Source organism: Centropristis striata, chromosome 4, assembly GCF_030273125.1.
Source record: "Centropristis striata isolate RG_2023a ecotype Rhode Island chromosome 4, C.striata_1.0, whole genome shotgun sequence".
Taxonomy (NCBI): Eukaryota; Metazoa; Chordata; class Actinopteri; order Perciformes; family Serranidae; genus Centropristis; species Centropristis striata.
In genome coordinates, this window is record NC_081520.1 from 24,891,377 (window position 1) to 24,913,244 (window position 21,868).

General features: G+C 41.7%; 2 protein-coding genes across 2 annotated transcripts; both read left to right on the forward strand.

Moving 5' to 3' along the window:
• Window positions 1–1,387: 1,387 nt before the first annotated feature.
• LOC131970675 (sodium- and chloride-dependent GABA transporter 2-like) lies at window positions 1,388–11,538 on the forward strand. Its single transcript, XM_059332105.1, has 14 exons — window positions 1,388–1,547; window positions 1,627–1,761; window positions 2,538–2,678; window positions 2,924–3,011; window positions 3,114–3,246; window positions 3,325–3,459; window positions 3,532–3,635; window positions 3,791–3,915; window positions 9,131–9,243; window positions 9,326–9,463; window positions 10,334–10,436; window positions 10,640–10,740; window positions 10,848–11,018; window positions 11,434–11,538. Exons 1-14 carry the CDS (start codon window positions 1,388–1,390, stop codon window positions 11,536–11,538), a joined length of 1,752 nt encoding a protein of 583 aa, XP_059188088.1.
• Window positions 11,539–11,801: 263 nt separating this feature from the next.
• On the forward strand, window positions 11,802–21,449 carry LOC131969773 (sodium- and chloride-dependent GABA transporter 2-like). The gene is made up of 14 exons (XM_059330973.1): window positions 11,802–11,961; window positions 12,041–12,175; window positions 13,673–13,813; window positions 15,208–15,295; window positions 15,398–15,530; window positions 15,611–15,745; window positions 15,820–15,923; window positions 16,059–16,183; window positions 18,855–18,967; window positions 19,050–19,187; window positions 20,206–20,308; window positions 20,512–20,612; window positions 20,720–20,890; window positions 21,306–21,449. The coding sequence occupies exons 1-14, from the start codon at window positions 11,802–11,804 to the stop codon at window positions 21,402–21,404; spliced, it is 1,746 nt and encodes a 581-aa protein (XP_059186956.1). The 3' UTR covers window positions 21,405–21,449.
• The last annotated feature ends 419 nt before the right edge of the window (window positions 21,450–21,868 follow it).

The following is a 21,868-nucleotide window of genomic DNA, read 5'->3' on the forward strand; positions in this document are numbered from 1 at the left end:
ACTTGATTACTCAAGTAACCACAACATGGGCCACCACTCTGTAAAACAGAGAAAAGATAGCCAGTTCTGTTAAATCAGTCTCATAAAGTAAACTAAACCATCAATTTGAAACTATGGCTAATAATTAACCTAATAATTGCTATCAAATTACCATATTTACATTTAGCAATAGAAGAGGTTGGCATATCACTCATACATGTACAACATCAAAGCTGCAGCATGTTTATTCCAAAAAGGTATTTATTCTAAAAAGTAAAGCAAACAAAGTACGCAATGTCTAATCTAACAGATTATTTACAGTGTGAAAATGTGTGTGTGTGTGTGTGTGTGTGTATTTGTGTGTGTATCTTTTGTCTTGGGAGAACAAAAGACCATGCTAACTTTTAATGTATGTGTCTGTTTAAAAGCCAACTTAAAGTATACTGTATGTGATTTATTGTAGCAGACCAAAGTGAATTTGTTAGTAAGTTAGTAAGGGTCTGGTATGTGTAATCAAGACTAACATTCAACTTCAAGTGGTGTGACTAAATAAACATTACAATAATAGTACTTTACAACACACATCAGATCAAAACCATTGATTACTTGTTACTAACTGAACTAGCCCAGCAGGAGAAAGGAGGAATCCTTTTGGTGAATAAAGACAGAGAATGGCTGGAAGAATTGGTTCGTTGTTGGGTAAAGTCCGTTTCTATGTTTTCCAGAATAATTTGAGATTATTGAATTTATGAGAAATGGTTAGTGATGTTTAGAAAAAAATATTAGCTACAAATTCAAATCTTGTGAAGTTTCATAAAGAGTCCTTTTTTTCCTAGTGTAGTTTTATTTTATATTTAGTTTCAATTTGATGTTCACATTTATTTTTTATTAAAAAAAGAAAAAAATTACCTCTCAGAGTGAATGAGCAGGTTTATATGAGTAGTACATTTGGTCATGTTGTTGTAACCCTGTTAGGTAATGGTTTGTGCAGCATGGATTTTTTCTATGTTATTCCAAAATGTCTTGGCATATTGATGAAATATTATGGATTTTTTCTTCATTTCTTTATTTTACCATTTTTATCCATGATATGAATAAAATTGCATAATTTAGCATCCACTGCCCACAACCTCCAATTCTCAATAAAAAGGACTTTGATGCTAAAAGATCAAGCGAAAAAAAAACATTTCAAGCAACGTTAGATATTGTCATAAATAGTAATATAAAACCATGTATTAGTGCACAGTGTGTTCAACCTGGAGATAATTCACATTTCCACTGAGGACTCATTAACTGCTCAGGCAGTTGCTCATTACATACATTAGTGGTGCCTACAAAAGGGAGAAAAAGCCTGGAAATCAAACATGTAGGTTTACTGGACGACTGGGTTCAGACTGAGTTTTTGGAAATGTTGAATAAAAAATATGCAACGAAACCCAAGAAAGTGGAGGTGGAGGAGAGAGGACACTGGGGCAGTAAGGTGGAGTTTCTCCTGGCTGTAGCAGGAAATATTGTCGGCCTGGGCAACGTGTGGAGGTTTCCTTACCTCTGCTACAAAAATGGAGGGGGTAAGCAAATATGATGCTTACTACTTCTCATCCGAAATCTTTTGTCAGGTAAGTATTGCTGTGTACTTTGTAAATTCAGGTGCATTCCTGGTGCCATACCTGGTATTTGTGGTGAGCTGTGGCATTCCCTTGTTCCTGCTGGAGACGACTATTGGCCAGTACACCCAGGAGGGGGGCATCACCTGCTGGAGGAAGTTATGCCCCCTGGCAGAAGGTATGCTGCTGAGGACTTCATGTAGATTGACTGGTTAATTAAGGTGGTTAAGGCAGTTTAAAAGCCCTTATCATTCGGCTCCCTTTTATAGAGATTTGTGGGTTGTGGAGTATTAGGGGGACAGAGCAGGTCAACAATAAATGTTATAGAAAAGAGGGTACATTATCTGAACGTGGGGGATTTGAAGATTAATTTGAAATTCAGCTTAGCACCGTGTGTCATTACTTAATTAATGAATTGAGTCTCAGCTTTCAAATTTATGAAATTCACATGTAGTTTGGTGACCCCAGTATGCAGAATTATACAAATGCAGTAGACATGAGGAAAAACTATGTGGTTTTTGCCTTAAATTGCATTTTATCATCATAAAGCAGGCATGTATGTAAAGTAGAGACTTTTGGCTTCCCACAGAGTGCCAGGGGATTGTCTTGTTCTCTTCCTCTGTCAAACCACAAAATGCACAACTTCAAACATCAAACAGATAGGAACATTTCTTTACAACAAAGAAAAATGTTTCCACAATAGATTGTGAAGATTGATTTTTGTGATAAATGATTACTGATGTGTATAAAAAAATAAAAGCTTCTTACTAAACACCTCAAAGTACTTTCTCCTCCAGTTGTTATAAAAAAGCCTGTTCTTTCATTCCTAGTGTAGTTAAATTTTATATTTAGTTTCAATTTGCTTTAAAAAAAAATGTTCTAATGTGAACAGTAGGTGGTCAGGTTTTTCATAACGTTTGTCTATAACAGAAAGTACCAAATGTGGTCTTGCAGGTATCGGCTTTGCAGGGCAGCTGATCCTCCTCTACACTGGTATGACCTACAGCCTTATTCTGGCCTGGGCTTTGCTCTACCTGGTGTTCTCCTTCAGCTCACAGCTCCCCTGGGCCAGCTGCAACAACTACTGGAACACAGGTCAAATGGTTGCTGCCACATGTATCATAGCTGACTTGACTAAGATATACTTATGCTATGACAGCAGATATTAACACTTATGTCACTTTATTTCAATTAAAAGTGATTTAGTTTGCTCTTCCATAAATGTAGGGAACTTGTGGTCAAAATTAATGCAACAGAGGCTAATATATCCTGACTTTTAACCTCTAATATGTAAAGTCTCGAGCAAAAGCTCTATCAAGTTTTCCTCACAATCTTTTTAGATGACTGTGTCGACTTTTCATCGCGAAACACAACCCATGAATGGACCAACCAGACGAACACAACCTCTGCGGCTACACAGTTCTGGGAGTATGTCCATGCAGATGAAGAAACAAAACCTCTAGGTTTTATTTAAAATCTTCCAAAATGAGTCCTAAAAGTCTCAATCTTTGTCCATCTCTTTTTTCCAAGGCGACGAGTGCTGGCTATCTCAGGGGGGATTGAGGAGCTGGGCAGCATCAGGTGGGAGGTGATGTTGTGTGTAATTTCAGTTTGGACCATCTGCTACTTTTGTATCTGGAAAGGGGTCAGATCTACAGGAAAGGTATGCATATAAGCCCAGATACTGTGGTAAAAGTATATGTACTCTATTTCTAAATGTTTAAATCGTTGCCTTATCCAGGTGGTGTATTTCACTGCTACCTTCCCCTATGTGATGTTGATCATTCTTTTGATCCGTGGACTCACCCTTCCTGGGGCTCTAGAAGGAGTAATGTTTTACCTTCTGCCTGAACCCTCAAGACTCACAGACCCTCAGGTAGGTGCTTCAAAATGTAACAATGTAGAGTTTAGGTGGACACATTTACTCACTGTTGCTCTGTTGGAACAGGTTTGGATGGAGGCTGGAGCTCAGATCTTCTTCTCATATAGTGTGGGTGTAGGCACCTTAGCTGTGCTCGGCAGCTACAACACCTACAACAACAATTGCTACAAGTGAAGTATTGGTCAAAGTGTGACTGAGCTGTGACATCAACATTTATGACGATTTATGCACCAGAGGACAAAAGTTAAAAAAATAACACCTTCAAAAATTGGTCAACTACACCCTTTGAATTCATACAGAATGCACTTGTTTCTGTGTTTTACAGGGACTGTCTGTGGCTGTGTTTGCTGAACAGTGCTACCAGTGTGGTAGCTGGGTTTGCAGTCTTCTCTGTGCTGGGATTCATGGCTAACGAGCAGGGTGTTCCTATTGCAGAAGTTGCTGAGTCAGGTAATACACGCTGCCAGAGATATTCAGAAAGAAAAAAGAGTGCGACCGCCTCCGTAGAGAGCCAAGAGAACATCACCATTATTATACAGTAGTATGAGATGCATTCTTCCTACATCTCCAAGCAAGGCTTACTAGTCCACAACCCTGGTGAAAAGTAACTAAGTAGATATACTTAAAATAAAATATTTTCCTTATAAGTCCTCCAACCCATTCACCCACATCGGTAATTTTTTCCGAGCTCCTATATCACCCATAGAGGTGTTTCCTATATTAGCGGCCCAAAATGTAATGGTTGCAGCTTTAAGAACGTTAACATTGTATAACAGATGCAGTTTGGTCTGAAGAAGGCTGATTACCATGGTTTCAACGGAGAAGATTAATCAGACACAGGCAGGGTCAGCAATGGGAAAGTCAGACCTCCTCGTAAATGGAACCGTCCATCTCATCAGCAGAGTAGGAGGAGGGGACAGATCCCTCTTTGCCCAAGGATGTCCCCTCCAAATCAGAGGAAGACCTTTCCAAATCAAATCATCTGGAGGAGGAGACAGAGGCGCAGAGTGGGTTCTGGGCAGTCCAGCAGTCATTGTAGGCTGATCTGGGTACTGCTGATGGAAGTCCAAGATGAGCTGGGGATCTAGGATGTGTCGGGCAGGAACCCGTGATCTTTCCTGAGGAGGGCCATAATCTTCCCAGTCCACCAGGTACCATGTGGATGGATCTGCATGGACCAAGGGACAACCTTCTTGATGGCAAAGGAACCGATGAACCTATGCGCCAGCTTGGACTCCAACTGCAAGGGTACGGTCTGAGTTGACAGCCACACTCTCTGGCCGACTTTGGAACTGGGGGCTTCGGTGCCGTGATGATTGGAATGAAGGAGAGATGTTTTGGCCAGAGACTCAGTCCATCGACGGCTGAAGGCTTGGATAGACAGGCCAAATACTTTCTTTTCCAGGGCTGGAAACAGAAAGTACTAGCTCCAGTGGCAGAGCTGGTCAGGGTATTGTGGACATACTTGACCCACAACAGCTGCTGAGACCAAGCCTTGTAGCAGGACCAGTTCAGCAGTCTCTTTGGCCGAGGGGAGATGGGGCAAAGGCACACTAAAAGGGCAATGCCTCGTTTGGAGATGCCGCTTTTTTTCCTTGAAGGGCGATGCCGCTTTTTTCTTAAAAGAGCGATACCGGGTGTGCTGATACCGCGTAGGGCGAGGCTGCATTGAGGTGATTAACTAATATTTTCCTTAATAAACAGTAAAAGAGAGAATCTCCTTTGGAGTGGTAGAGATAAACAATACTTGCAAATAATGCACTGTAACTTCTATTTGATATTTTTTCTTAAATATTTTATCTTCTCGTTTTCAGTTTTGTAATTTTATATTTGAATGTCATTTTACATATGTCTCTTTCCAATGTTTTTAATGTTTTTTGTAAATCACTCTAAATTGCCTTGTTGTTGAAAGGTGCAATAAAAATACACTTAACTTGCCTTGGCGTGCCTTGCCTTGCCTTGCCTTGCCTTGACTGGATGTACTCAAGATATCTGTGGTCAGTCCAAACCAAAAACAGTTTGGTCCCAGTGGCACCATTCCTCCAGAGCCAGCATGACTGCCAGAAGTTACCGGATGCTAATATCATAGTTCATTTCAGCTGGGATCAGTTGTCTGATGAAGGCACATGGGTGGAGCTTCTGATTGCTGGTCACCAGGACTGCACCCACCCCCACGTCAGAGGCGTCCACCTACACTACGAACTATCTTTCCAGGTCTGATACTTGAAGGATAGGGGCCGCTGAGAAACAAGACTTGAAAGACTGAAGAGGCAGAAGGGCAAATCCAGATACTTCTGGGTTACGTCACCACAACAAACAGCACGTGAATCTGTCAAATCTCCGTCCCCTCCTTCAAGCCTCTCATCCAATCACAAAGCAATGTCACCTGAAACTGGCTTTGCTGAACACCCGCTCACTCAACAATAAAGGCCCCACCCTGAATGAATTCATAACTGACAATAACCTGGATTTCCTCTGCCTCACTGAAACCTGGCAGAAGCCCATGGACTATTTCTCCCTCAACCAAACCACACCCACAGGATATACTTACATGGACAAACCTCGTCTTGAGGGGCGGGGAGGTGGTATTGCTTCAGTCTACAGGAAGGACATTAAAACAATCACCATCTCCATTCCTCCCGTCCCTTCCTTTGAACACCTGGCTTTTAAACTCTCTGGTCCCACTCCTCTGGTCACTGCCATCATTTACCGCCCACCCAAGCCAAATCCCTCCTTTCTCCCTGAATTCTCAGACTTTCTCACCCACCTAAGTGCCATCTCACCCTTCATTCTCCTCATGGGCGATTTTAATTTCCACATCGACAACACAGACTGCAGACACGCCACAGAATTCCTGGAACTCCTTCAATGCTTCACCTTCACCCAGCACATCAACTTCCCCACCTACAGCCATGGCCACACTTTGGATTTGGTTTGCTCCACCGGTCTCACTGTAAATCGCCTCTCCAGCTTCAACCTCAACATCTCAGATCACCTGGCAATCATTATGGACATTGACGCCCCCATCCCCATCCCAAAGGACAAGCGTACCATATCATTCAGACACCTTAAATCCATCTCCCCCTCCGCTCTCTCAGCCTCCCTTGCCATTCAAATGTCCACCTCCCCACCCCCGCTGTCCGATAACCCATCTGAAATTGTCCTCTACTACAACCACACACTCTCTTCCTGTCTGGATCAGCTGGCCCCCATTAAAACCAAATCTGTCTCTTTCACTCACTCAGCCCCCTGGTAAACTCCTGAACTCCACAAAATGAAAGCCCACAAACGTCAGCTGGAAAGACTTTCAAATAAAACAGACTACCTCACAGAATACAAAGACGCCATCTCCACTGCCTGTTCCACTTACTACTCCGAACTCATACATTCTGGCTCCTCCAACCCAAAGGCTCTCTTCTCAACCATCAACAAACTTCTCAAACCCAGCGACAACACATCAGGCTCATTTACAGATGACAAGTGCAACTCCTTCCTGTCATTTTTTCAAACAAAAATTGACACCATCTACACCAACCTGACTACCTCCCCTACCCTCCTGCCCTCCCCAACTGCTCAACCATCACCCCTCAGCCCCCCTCCCTGCCATTTCCCCACTCATCACTGCTATCATCAACTCCTCCCTCAGCTCTGGTTACATCCCGCCTTCACTCAAACTGGCTGCTGTCACCCCCATCTTGAAGAAACCTGGACTAGACCCGGACATAATGGCAAACTTCAGACCCATCTCCAACCTTCCATTCCTGTCAAAAATACTTGAACGAGTCGTCGCCACCAGACTCAAAGCCCACCTCAACACTCACGATCTGTTTGAACCATTTCAATCTGGTTTCCGGTCAAAACACAGCACAGAAACTGCCCTTCTAAAAGTCACTAACGACCTCCTCCTCTCCTCTGACTCCGGCCATCTTAACATCCTCGTCCTCCTCGACCTCACTGCAGCTTTCAATACCATCAACCACATTTTTCTCTCCCGCCTGGAATCCAGCCTCAACAACACTGGTTCTGCCCTCTCCTGGCTAACATCCTGCTCTTCCTCCACCGCTCCCCTGTCCCAAGGCGTCCCCCAGGTTTTAGTGCTTGGTCCTCTCCTCTTCATCCTCTACTTGCTCCCCCTTGGCAATCTCATACGTCACCACGGTCTCCGTTTTCACTGCTACGCTGATGACGTCCAGCTCTACATCTCCACCAAAACCATCACTACTGCCACTCATCCACTCTCAGCAACTGCCTTACTGATATCAAAACCTGGATACAAACAAACTTTTTGAAACTCAACTGTAACAAATCAGACGTCATAATCATCGGTCCAAAATCCCTCATGAAAACCACAGACAACTTCAGCCTCACCATCGACAACTCCACTCTGTCCCTGTCCCCCCACATCCGCAACCTTGGAGTCATCTTTGACAGCAACCTCTCTTTTGAGCACCACATCACCCAAATCACCAGAACTGCCTTTTTCCACCTGAAGAACACTGCCCGTCTCCATCCATCACTCTCCTTCCCCGCCGCAGAAACTCTCATCCATGCCTTTATCACTTCCAGACTGGACTACTGTAATAGCATACTGTATGGCATTCCTTCCAAATCACTCAAAAAACTCCAGTACATCCAGAACTCTGCAGCTCGCCTCCTCACCCGCACCCCCTCCCGTGACCACATAACCCCTGTCCTCCAGAAACTCCACTGGTTACCGGTTCAAGAACGCATCCACTTCAAAATCATCCTCCTCACCCACAAAGCCCTCCATCACCAGGCCCCTTCCTACCTCACTGACCTCCTCCATCACCACACCCCTTCCCGCAGCCTCCGTTCCTCTGAGGCCAATCTCCTTGCCCCTCCCACTTGGACCAAGCACCAAACCTGAGCCTTTTCTATCGCCGCCCCCTCCCTCTGGAACTCTCTCCCCAAGAACATCAGAGACTGCTGAGATCCATCCACATTAAAAAAACTCCTCAAAACTCACCTCTTCAGAACTGCTTTTAATGTGTGAACTTTGTTGTTGATTTTAATTATTTATTTCATAATTTATTATTTGTTTGTTTTCTCTTTAACTGCATTTTAACAGTTTTAACTGTAAAGCGTCTTTGTGTACCCTGAAAAGCGCTCTATAAATAAAATGTATAATTATTATTACTATTATTATTATTATTATTAAGAGTATTAAAGGCTGTTTTCCGCTCGTCCCCTCAGTGATGCGGAACAAGTGATAAGCGTTCACAAGTACTCTCATCCACATGGATATAATCTATGGATTTTGGTCTTGTGACTTTAGTGTGAACTGTCTGCTTTTAAAAATGTTCACATTGTCCCAATTTCATTGTTCCACAAAGACAGAAAGAGAACCTGTAAATGATCAACAAACTCAAGTTGTCACTTTGGCCTTTATAGTTTTCAGTTACAACCATACACACATTTTCAGTACTGTGTTGTATTTCAGTGTTTCTCCTCTTCCTGGTGGATCTTCAATCCCTTTCTTATTTACAGACATTTCCACAGTTCCCTCCATCTTGACAGACTGAGGATGTTGTTTTTGTGCATTGCTATCTAAATCTATATTACTTATACGATACAAAATGATTGATGCTATATTGGTGAAACAAGAAAGGCAGTAGACAGTGACGAGACGATTGTTGTGTTCCAGGTCCAGGCTTGGCATTCATTGCGTACCCTCAGGCTGTAGCCCTGATGCCTCTTCCCCAACTGTGGTCCATCTGTTTCTTTGTCATGCTCCTTCTCTTGGGTCTGGACACACAAGTAAGATGCACTCTTGATGAACTCTTTCTTAACATGTTCACATTTGGAAATGTGCTGATTCTGTCTCATCTTTTCCCTCTAGTTTGTTGCTATGGAGGTGGTGATGACTTCCTTCATAGATATGTTTCCCACAGACATGCGCAGGGCAGGTCGGCGGGAATCTTTCCTCCTCCTCTTCTGTCTCACATGTTTCGTCTGTCAGCTTGTCATGATTACTGAGGTCAGGATTTACTGTTATGTACATACATTACCATATGCTCATAAATGTATCAATTAAATACATGTCCCTAGATTAACAAAAACTAAACTTAATATTAATAAAATATCACAGTTCTAGTATATTTAACAACTGCATTTATTAGTAGAGAGCAGCATCTCCTCGTTTCTGGAGAATAAAAATGTGTAGTAAAAACAAACATAAATAATAAACAACAAATACATATTGTTAGTGTATAATGTTAGTGGCGCTGCGTGCGACAATCTGATTGGAGAACCGAGGACCCTGTGCACGGAAGTATTTTTCTCACTATTTTAAGGATTTTCAGACCTTGGAAATCTGCCCTAACAGACTTAGATTCCCACAGCCCTTTGAGGGCTCTAAGTGCAAGATGTGACTGGAAAGGCCACAACATGAAGCTATTTTATTGTTGAATTATCAGTGAGACTTTGATGTGTTTGTGTTGAGAAATGTTGACGATGTCATTAAAAGAAATCCTTAAAATAGTGAGAAAAATACTTCCGTGCACAGGGTCCTCGGTTCTCCAATCAGATTGTCGCTCGCAGCGTCATGTAGGGCCGTGGTCGGGTTATTATTGGAGTGAATAGACGGCTATAGCCTCTGCTCTAAGCGTTGCTCAGCGCCGCGAGCGGGTTTATATTGTCAATTGAGAACCCAGAGCGTTTCACACAGACGTGGAAGGGTACCCTTTGCGTCAGTATGATACGTCTAGGGGTGTGACAAATCGTCGGTATTTTACGCGTTGGGAATGAGAACGGGTTGGGCAGGAACATGTTTTGATGCATCTGAGGTTAACATACAAGGTAAAGTCAAATGAAACCATCCAATAAATGTGTTTGCTGTTGTTTCCAGGGAGGAATGTATGTGTTCCAGATGTTTGACTACTACGCTTGTAACGGAGCCTGCATCCTCTTTCTCTGTGTGTTTGAAACCCTGGCGCTGGGATGGGTATTTGGTAGGTATGCTGTTTTTAAAGGGGCACTCCAGTAATTTAATATTAAACCTAAATAGAGGTGGTAGATTCATGAAGAACAGCTACTAGTGATCCTTTGTGTAAAAATGAGTGAAATTCCCCTTTAAATTACTTCGAGTCATTCATAAACATCTGGTTTGATCTGGCCATTATGTACTGATCATTCACCCTCATCTCCTGTAAAGGTGCAGAGCGGTTGTATGGCATCATCAAGGACATGACAGGTGTGAAGGCCAGCCCCTTCTTCAAAATCTGCTGGCTTTACCTCACACCGCTGGTCTCACTGGTGAGTCAGTGTTACACACTGTATAGAACAAACAACCACACAGTCTTGGAACTTTACTGAAATGTCCAGAAAACTTCTGAATCTCTCTCTTTTTATTGTTCCCCCAGGGGACTTTTATATGTTCTTTAGTTGAGTACAAGCCTCTGACCTTTAATCGATGGTACGTGTACCCATCCTGGGCGTACGTGGTGGGCTGGATTCTGGCCCTCTCCTCCATCTTGCTTGTCCCAGGTTGGGCGCTGTATAAACTGGCAACTGGGACTGGGAGCCTCAGTCAGGTGGGACAACTCTGATGATGTGATAATTAACTTAAGGAGTGGCGTGGTTTATATTTCATTATAATTACATTCAGATAATTCACTGCTCACATTCCATCTAAGGGATGAGTTGTAGTTTTTAGGATTATTATTTTGTTTTTTATGAGGAAGTTGTTGCTGTGAGGGTTCTTAAAAGTGTGAAATATTGAAGTTTAATCATCAAAGTATAGTGTAATTTACAGACTACATCTCATTAGTTTGCACTAACATGAAGGGTCCAGCTGCCAAAGCAACCATGCAGGATTATGTGATATTGATTATTGCATGGATGTAGTTCACCACTGCAACAATGCAATAAACACATACACAACCACCTTAAAACATTGCAATAGAGGTCATGTTTTACAATTTTTTTGTATTTCTTTGACTTTCTTAGCGTTTCTATCAACTGTGCCAGCCTGACCTTGACTACTCACTGACCCCAAAGAAGATAGAAACTGAGCTGCAGCACATCAGAGGAAAACATCTACAATTAATGTGATCCAACAAATAAATAATTGACTCCGATAAAATACTTTGTGTTTGTTTCATTTATAGTAAACATAAGTGGACTTTTACAACTAGTTGTTTGTTTAAAGATTGCATGTTCAGCCTGGAGATAATTCACATTTCCACTGAGAACTGATTAACTGCTCAGGCAGTTGCTCATTACATACATTAGTGGTGCATACAAAAGGCTGAGAAGACCTGGAAATTAAACATGTAGGTTTAGAGGACAACTAGGTTCGGACTGAGTTTTTGGAAATGTTGAATAAAAAATATGCAACGAAACCCAAGAAAGTGGAGGTGGAGGAGAGAGGACACTGGGGCAGTAAGGTGGAGTTTCTCCTGGCTGTAGCAGGAAATGTTGTCGGCCTGGGCAACGTGTGGAGGTTTCCTTACCTCTGCTACAAAAATGGAGGGGGTAAGCAAATATGATGCTTACTACTTCTTATCCAAAATCTTTTGTCAGGTAAGTATTGCTGTATACTTTGTAAATTCAGGTGCATTCCTGGTGCCATACCTGGTATTTGTGGTGAGCTGTGGCATTCCCTTGTTCCTGCTGGAGACGACTATGGGCCAGTACACCCAGGAGGGGGGCATCACCTGCTGGAGGAAGTTATGCCCCCTGGCAGAAGGTATGCTGCTCAGGACTTTATGTAGATTGACTGGTTGATTGATTTGCTATTTTACAGCTGTGAGAATGTATTCTTTCTGAAGTTAAGGCAGTTTAAAAGCCCTTATCATTCGGCTCCCTTTTATAGAGATTTGTGGGTTGTGGAGTATTAGGAGGAGATAGCAAGTCAATAAATGTCACATAAAAGAGGGTATATTATCTGAACGTGGGGGATCTGAAGATTAATTTGAAATTCAGCTCAGCACCGTGTGTCATTACTTTAGTCAATGGAGTTTCAGCTTTCCAATTTATGTAATTCACATGCAGTTTGCTGACCCCAGTATGCAGAAGTATACAAATGCAGTAGACATGAGAAAAAAACCATGTGGTTTTGCCTTAAACTGCATTGTATGACCATAAAGCAGGCATGTATGTAAAGTAGAGACTTTCGGCTTCCCTCAGAGTGATAGGGGGTTAATGTTTCATTGCGATAGTGATACAAAGGGGGAATGTGTGAGGCAATAACAGATTACCCACTGGCTCTTCTGCATGGATTTTAATCCTTTTTTAAAAAGTCATGCACTGTCAGTCTTAAAATTTTATAGAAGTACAATGCTAGTAAGTGGAGTGCTCTTTTAAAATCAACCGTAATTGCGCCTAATTTTATTTTTATTTCAAACATGTTAGGATGCATTTGTTAATACTTCTGCACAGCGTGTATTCGTAAGCTCAGCAAACCTTATAATTAGGTATGTGGCATTTCAGGAACAGACTTTGTGTCTGCACTGACCACTTCATTCAGCTAAGACAGGCTGACCATTTAAATTTACCACACCTGACCAGACATATATGTTACATCTGTTTGACACGTTGGCTATGTATGTACAAGGATCAGCAACCTGCAATGTCCCAGAATAACTGGCACCATGCCAAGACAAGTACATAAGGTGCTCAGCCTCTGTAACATCCATTCAGTACTGTATGCATGTCAGAATTGGGTCCGACGTCAGGTGGAATAAATACTTGTTAAATAATCACTTCTTCACTTGTTTTTCTTCCTCTGTCAAACCCCAAATGCACAACTTCAAACATATAAAGATAACAGATAGGAACATTTCTTTACAACATAGAAAAATGTTTCCACAATAGTGTTTGAAGATTGAATTTATAAGAAATGATTAGTGATGTGTGTAAAAAAATATTAGCTTCTCAAATCTTGTAAAGTTTCATACTAATCACCTCAAAGTACTTTCTCCTCCAGTTGTTATAAAGAAGCCTGTTTTTTCTTTCCTTGTGTAGTTTTATTTCATATTTAGTTTCAATTTGCTTTTTAAATAAATGTTCTTGTTTATATTTTAATAAAAAAAGAAAACAATTGTCTCAGAGTGAATCAGCAGTTTGTTTTAGTAGTGCATTTGGTCACGTCGTTGTAACCCTGTTTAGGAAATGGATAACAGAAGGAGGTCAGGTTTTTCATAAAGTTTGTCTATAACAGAAAGTACCAAATGTGGTCTTGCAGGTATCGGCTTTGCAGGGCAGCTGATCCTCCTCTACAGCAGTATGACCTACAGCCTTATTCTGGCCTGGGCTTTGCTCTACCTGGTGTTCTCCTTCAGCTCACAGCTCCCCTGGGCCAGCTGCAACAACTACTGGAACACAGGTCAAACGGTTGCTGCCACATGTATCATAGCTGACTTGACTAAGATATACTTATGCTATGACAGCAGATATCAACACTTATTACATTTACATTTAGTCATTTAGCAGACGCTTTTATCCAAAGCGACTTACAGGAAGAGTAAAAAGCAAACAACCAAGGTATAGTGCAATAAGAGCTATTAGTGCTAGTGACAATTCTTTGAGGAGTAGACTTATCATGTGGTCTAGGAGAGAAGATGCTCTTTGAAGAGCTGGGTCTTCAGGAGTTTTTTTAAAGGTAGAGAGGGACGCCCCTGCTCTGGTAGGAACTGGTAGTGTGTTCCACCAGCGGGGAACAAGAAGTGCAAAGAGTCTGGATTGCCTTGGACCAACGGGGGGCAGAGCCAGGCGCCGTTCATGGGAAGAGCGCAACGGTCATGAGGTAGCATATGTCTGAATCAAGGCGTTCAGGTAGGTAGGAGCAGTACCGGAGACAACTTTGTAGGCCAGCATTAGAGATTTGAATTTGATGCGGGCTGCAACAGGTAGCCAGTGGAGCTCAATGAGCAGCGGAGTGACGTGACCTTTTTGGCTGGTTGTAGACCAGGCGCACCGCCGCGTTCTGGATCATCTGAAGCGGTTTCACTGAGCAGGCTGGCAGGCCTGTCAGGAGGGCATTACAGTAGTCAAGTTTTGAGATGACAACAGCCTGTGTCAGGAGTTGAGTGGCATGTTGAGTTAGGTGAGGTCTGATTTTTCTGATGTTGTAAAGTGCAAAGCGGCATGACCGGGTAACTGAGGCGACATGACTGGAAAAGGTGAGTTGGTCATCAATCATCACCCCTAAGTTTCGCACCACCTTGGTGGGTGAAAGACACAGGGAGTCAATCTTGATGTTGATGTTGTGGTGTATTGTGGGTTTAGCAGAGAGGACCAGCAGTTCAGTTTTTGAAAGGTTCAGCTGGAGGTGATGTGCCTTCATCCAAGTGGCTATGTCTGAGAGGCAGTCAGAGACCCGAGCAGAGACCGATGGGTCATCAGGAGGAAATGACAGATAGAGCTGAGTGTCATCTGCATAGCAGTGATAGGAAAAGCCATGTGAGCGGATAACCTCACCCAGAGAGGTGGTGTAGATAGCGAATAGCAGGGGTCCCAGCACTGAGCCCTGGGGAACCCCTGTGGTGAGGCAAGACAAAGTAGACAACTGTCCATGCCAGGATACACTGAATGAGCGTCCTTTGAGGTACTTATGTCACTTTTATTTCAATTAAAAGTGATTTAGTTTGCTCTTCCATAAATTTAGGGGACCTGTGGTCAAGATTAAAGCAACAGACGCTAATATATCCTGACTTTTACCCTCTAATATGTAAAGTCTCAGGCAAAAGCTCTATCAACTTTTCCTCACAATCTTTTTAGATGACTGTGTCGACTTTTCATCGCGAAACACAACCCATGAATGGACCAACCAGACGAACACAACCTCTGCGGCTACACAGTTCTGGGAGTATGTCCATGCAGATGAAGAAACAAAACCTCTAGGTTTTATTTAAAGTCTCCCAAAATGAGTCCTGAAAGTCTTAATCTTTGTCCATCTCTTTTTTCCAAGGCGACGAGTGCTGGCTATCTCAGGGGGGATTGAGGAGCTGGGCAGCATCAGGTGGGAGGTGATGTTGTGCGTAATTTCAGTTTGGATCATCTGCTACTTTTGTATCTGGAAAGGGGTCAGATCTACAGGAAAGGTATGCATATAAGCCCAGATACTGTGGTAAAAGTATATATACTATATTTCTAAATGTTTAAATCGTTGCCTTTTTTCCAGGTGGTGTATTTCACTGCTACCTTCCCCTATGTGATGTTGATCATTCTTTTGATCCGTGGACTCACCCTTCCTGGGGCTCTAGAAGGAGTAATGTTTTACCTTCTGCCTGAACCCTCAAGACTCACAGACCCTCAGGTAGGAGCTTCAATGTATGTAACAATGTAGAGTTTAGGAGGACACATTTACTCACTGTTGCTCTATTGGAACAGGTTTGGATGGAGGCTGGAGCTCAGATCTTCTTCTCATATAGTGTGGGTGTAGGCTCCTTAACTGTGCTCGGCAGCTACAACACCTACAACAACAACTGCTACAAGTGAAGTATTGGTCAAAGTGTGACATTTCTGACATGCCAAATGCACCAGAGGACAAACATTTTAAAAAACATATTCAAAAATGATCAACTACACCCTATGAATTCATACAGAACACACTCGTTTGTGTTTTACAGGGACTGTCTGTGGCTGTGTTTGCTGAACAGTGCTACCAGTGTGGTAGCTGGGTTTGCAGTCTTCTCTGTGCTGGGATTCATGGCTAACGAGCAGGGTGTTCCTATTGCAGAAGTTGCTGAGTCAGGTAATACACGCTGCCAGAGATGGTCAGAAAGACGCAACCTTGTCTTCTTGCACCTATGTTACTTTATGATGTCATTAACTCATGTTTGAATCAACTACAGTTTCAATAATGAAGCCTTCAGCTGAAATTGTGATATTTGACATTTTGTGGCCACATCACCATTATTATACACTAGTATGAGATGCATACTTCCTACATGCCCAAGCAAGGCTTACTCGTCCACAACCCTGATTAAAAGTAACTAAGTAGATATACTTAAAATGAAATATTTTCCTTATAAGTCCTCCAACCCATTCACCCACATAGGTAATGTAGCGGAGCGGGGTTAATTTGGACAGTGTTAGATAGTTGCGACAACACCACCTGGGGAATTGCACCCCAGGGAATACAATGGAAAGCCCAAGATTATTATAAGGACTCACAGGTTCGTTGCTGCTACAAATAGGACAGAGAAGTGTTTCAAAATGAAAGAGTTTTTATTTAAAATGGCAGGCAAAGAAGGGAGAAAAGAAGTTAATGCACACAATATTAAAACCATAAACCAAAATGACAATTAAGTGTGTTTATTAAATTATTTTGCATTAAAATTATTTTTTATATATTCTCTAAACTAGTGCTTAAAATATACAAACTACCAGTAGTAAATTATGACAAATGAAAATAAGAGCCAAGCCGAGGTCAACTGAGGCAGGCAGGCTACTACAAGGAATGCCCAGGGGTGCCACGAATACTCACCTCTAGTGCAGCACAGCAACTCACAGCAAACTGGTGGAAATCCACACGTGTCCCTGGTGAACCTATTCACACGCGCACACACACACCAACATAAGTGCGAGCCTCCCTTCACTCAACTTGCTGAAAGAAAAAAACGAAACAAAATTAATTAAACAACAACAAACACAACCCAGTTGGTTAACAGAAATAAATCAATATGATAACAAAAAGCATACACAAGCAGAAAGGCAACAGGTGAACCTACAAAAAGAGTTACATAGTTTCTTAGTTCACCATGCTGCAATTGTGGATGTTGTAGCTCATCCTACTCACCACCTCTAGCAGGAATTCTACTCTTGGGGACTAATGGAATGGCAGGCTTGTGTAGCACACTGTTCAGACTGTTGGCAAACAGCAATCACACCACTGACCGAGGAGGGAATGAGGCAGAGGTCGAGCCGGGCTCCCAGCTGCCTTTTATTTAGCCCTGATTAGAGGGTTGGCTGAGGGGGAGGAGTCAAGCCTGGAGCTGCACTCAAGGGTGTAAATGCAGCACTCCACTACAGTAATTTTTTCCGTGCTCCTATATGACCCATATATTAGTGGCTCAAAATGCAATGGTTGCAGCTTAAAGCGATGTAAGTCGCAAAAAACTTCGCAAAACTTTGCATTGAAGTGAATGGGACGGCTGAAAAAAATGAGCGAAAAAGAACAATAATTAGATATTTTAAAACGTCTACTTCTCTGGCATGATTTCACCTAGAGACTCCCTTTAAACTTTAAACAGTAGACACAAGTCTTGTGTATTGGTGTATTAATCCACGTTTCGATAGGTCATATAGTTTTTTATCAATCCCTCTTCAATGACCATGATCATTTTTGGAGAAATTTTGAGATTATAATGGGTGTGTATTGCACGGAATGTTCAAGTCAGAGTGTGTGATGTCATCGCTCAGAGTGTAGAGGGAGAGAAAAAACTGTCAAAAAATAAATTTGAAAACTGCGCTCCAGGCTGCAAATTCCACACTACTGAAATATTTATACATAGAAACGTAGGAAAATGTGTCTTCTCACTCACAATCCTCTGGTAAAGCTGTCAGAGTTATAGTTTGCACGTAGGACGCACAGATGCGCCACCAACACGCACCAACAGCCCCATTGGCTCCCATATTAAAACCGCAGGAAGATTTCTGTAGAAAAGCATATTTTCAGTTTTTCAGATCGCTCTTACAAAGCTATTTCTATATTTTTCTTTACAAAAAACATAAGGGCTGTTCAGGAAGAACTTAGGACGCTCAAAGTGAAGTTGGATCAATGATAGGTATTATGGTTTTGCCAAAAATGCTTTTTGTTCGAGGCCAGAAATTCCAGTCTGTCCACCTCTGGCTGCTGTCACTGTTCTGTGACATTCTACAGCTGCAGTTAATTCTGTTGATTGCTCTGCTCTGATTGGTCGACCCCGAAGCCTTTGATCCTTTGATGTGATTACAGTCACAGATACACACGCGCGCACACTCCTCCAGATACACATGCTTCACACACACACACACACACACACACACACACACACACACACGTAACTTTATGTGATTTTAGTTTCACACACACACATATGCGCGCATAAGTGCACACACTCCTCCACATACACGTTTCACACACACACACACACACACACACACACATTTTGAGGTTAAAGGGCATAGGTTGCTGTATAAATAAATACTTGAAAAGGAATGCTTGTTGTAGGTGTGCTCCTTGTGTATAATATAGTATCATAACATTACTAGTATTAATTGTTTGAAATCTCTGAAGAATCACATCTAACCGGCAGTAGCCCCCATGGCCCTTTCAGAATTTCCCCAGAGGAAATTTTCTAGTTACTCTTACTATACAATGCTATATTGGTGAAACAAGAAAGGCAGTAGACAGTGACGAGTCCAGCATTGTTGTGTTCCAGGTCCAGGATTGGCGTTCATTGCGTACCCTCAGGCTGTAGCCCTGATGCCTCTTCCCCAACTGTGGTCCATCTGTTTCTTTGTCATGCTCCTTCTCTTGGGTCTGGACACACAAGTAAGATGCACTCTTGAAGAACTCTTTCTTAACATGTTCACATTTGGAAATGTGCTGATTCTGTCTCATCTTTTCCCTCTAGTTTGTTGCTATGGAGGTGGTGATGACTTCCTTCATAGATATGTTTCCCACAGTCATGCGCAGGGCAGGTCGGCGGGAATCTTTCCTCCTCCTCTTCTGTCTCACATGTTTCGTCTGTCAGCTTGTCATGATCACTGAGGTCAGGATTTACTGTCATATATGCATTTATTAATCGTATAGATTCATTATGTATTAATCTATTTTGGCAGTGTATTGCTACAGTGAATCATGATTTAACATTATGCAAGATGCTTTAAGTTTTTAATTATTACAACACATACATTGATATATTGTTATAATTGATGGTCAGCCAATACCTGTTTTTTAATAGCCTATGCTCATAAATGTATCAATTAAATACATGTCCCTAGATTATCAAGAAACTACACTTAAAATAAAAAAATATGAATAAAATATCACTTTTAGTGTATTTAACGAATGCATTTATCAGTACATAGCAGCATGTTCTTCTTTTTGAAAGAGAACAAAAATTTGTAATCCTACATAAATAACAAATATATATTGTTTGTGGATATTGTTAATGGCCTTCCCTGTTGCTTAGTGAAATAGTTTTGTGCCTTGTGAGTGCAGGAAATGATCAATGCTGATTAACTTAACCCATAAGAACCCAGACCTATTTATCCTTGAAGGAAAATTATGGGGGATTACCACAGACCAAGTGGACCACATAGAACACATTCCTGATGTTTAAAAAAAATATATATACTACCCCTAAATGTCAAAGATCTGAGATGTGACATATACGTTACATTGGGTGTTAATGGAGTTTATGTTTAGGATATTTCTTATTTTAAAATAAATAAACTACATTCCTTTTCTGCTTACAGAAACACAAATTTGCACAACAGGCCATTAACGGATTAGAATTGTTAAATGGGTTTTAAGTCTAAGGGACTTTATGGGTTAAGGTGAAGCATAAAGCTGTATATGGGATATTCTAGAACGTGTGTTTGTTACACGTGTCACCATGGGTTCTTATGGGTTAAAATGGCATTAATTTGCAGACTGATTAATTGGTCTCCCACTTTGCTTTGATGTTAAAGAGTGGCAGGAACATGTTTTGATGCATCTGAGGTTAACATACAAGGTAAAGTCAAATGAAACCATCCAATTAATGTGTTTGCTGTTGTTTCCAGGGAGGAATGTATGTGTTCCAGATGTTTGACTACTACGCTTGTAACGGAGCCTGCATCCTCTTTCTCTGTGTGTTTGAAACCCTGGCGCTGGGATGGGTATTTGGTAGGTATGCTGTTTTTAAAGGGGCACTCCACTAATTTAATATTGAACCTAAATAGAGGTGGTAGATTCATGAAGGACAGCTACTAGTGATCCTTTGTATAAAAATGAGTGAAATTCCCCTTTAAATTACTTCGAGTCATTCATAAACATCTGGTTTGATCTGGCCATTATGTACTGATCATTCACCCTCATCTCCTGTAAAGGTGCAGAGCGGTTGTATGGCATCATCAAGGACATGACAGGTGTGAAGGCCAGCCCCTTCTTCAAAATCTGCTGGCTTTACCTCACACCGCTGGTCTCACTGGTGAGTCAGTGTTACACACTGTATAGAACAAACAACCACACAGTCTTGGAACTTTACTGAAATGTCCAGAAAACTTCTGAATCTCTCTCTTTTTATTGTTCCCCCAGGGCACTTTTATATGTTCTTTAGTTGAGTACCAGCCTCTGACCTTTAATCGATGGTACGTGTACCCATCCTGGGCGTACGTGGTGGGCTGGGTTCTGGCCCTCTCCTCCATCTTGCTTGTCCCAGGTTGGGTGCTGTATAAACTGGGAACTGGGACTGGGAGCCTCAGTCAGGTGGGACAACTCTGATGATGTGATGATTAACTTAAGGAGTGGCGTGGTTTATATTTCATTATAATTACATTCAGATAATTCACTGCTCACATTCCATCTCAGGGATGAGTTGTAGTTTTTAGGATTATTATTTCGTTTTTTATGAGGAAGTTGTTGCTGTGAGGGTTCTTAAAAGTGTGAAATATTGAAGTTTAATCATCAAAGTATAGTGTAATTTACAGACTACATCTCATTAGTTTGCACTAACATGAAGGGTCCAGCTGCCAAAGCAACCATGCAGGATTATGTGATATTGATTATTGCATGGATGTAGTTCACCACTGCAACAATGCAATAAACACATACACAACCACCTTAAAACATTGCAATAGAGGCCATGTTTTACTATTTTTTTGTATTTCTTTGACTTTCTTAGCGTTTCTATCAACTGTGCCAGCCTGACCTTGACTACTCACTGACCCCAAAGAAGATAGAAACTGAGCTGCAGCACATCAGAGAAGAACATCTACTGTAAATAACTTACTATAATTAATGTGATCCAACAAATAAATAATTGACTCAGATAAAAGAATGAATCATGCTATTATTACTGTCGATAACTTGACATATTTGGAGTTTCAAATTCTGAACATATGAAATAACACAGAATACATCACTGTCATGGAGCGGACTTTGCACAGCCAGAAAATAATACTATTCTGGTGGTCTTTAAGGGAAAAAACAAAACAATTTAAGCAACGTTAGATATTGTCATCAGTAGGAATGAACAATCATGCATTAGTGCACAGTGTGTTCAACCTGGAGATAATTCACATTTCCACTGAGGACTGATTAACTGCTCAGGCAGTTGCTCTTTACATGCATTAGAGGTTCCTTACCTCTGCTACAAAAATGGAGGGGGTAAGCAAATGTGATGCTCACTACTTCTTATCCAAAATCTGTTGTCAGGTAAGTATTGCTGTATACTTTGTAAATGCA

What these genes read in the sequence shown, in the direction of transcription:
- LOC131970675 (XM_059332105.1), top strand. Translation starts at nt 1,388, where the DNA reads ATGTTGAATAAAAAATATGCAACGAAACCCAAGAAAGTGGAGGTGGAG. An exon ending in GGGTCAGATCTACAGGAAAG is followed by an intron (nt 3,247 to 3,324) that starts GTATGCATATAA and finishes TGCCTTATCCAG; the next exon opens with GTGGTGTATTTCACTGCTAC. An exon ending in GGACTGGGAGCCTCAGTCAG is followed by an intron (nt 11,019 to 11,433) that starts GTGGGACAACTC and finishes TGACTTTCTTAG; the next exon opens with CGTTTCTATCAACTGTGCCA.
- LOC131969773 (XM_059330973.1), top strand. Translation starts at nt 11,802, where the DNA reads ATGTTGAATAAAAAATATGCAACGAAACCCAAGAAAGTGGAGGTGGAG. An exon ending in CAAGACTCACAGACCCTCAG is followed by an intron (nt 15,746 to 15,819) that starts GTAGGAGCTTCA and finishes CTATTGGAACAG; the next exon opens with GTTTGGATGGAGGCTGGAGC. An exon ending in GGACTGGGAGCCTCAGTCAG is followed by an intron (nt 20,891 to 21,305) that starts GTGGGACAACTC and finishes TGACTTTCTTAG; the next exon opens with CGTTTCTATCAACTGTGCCA.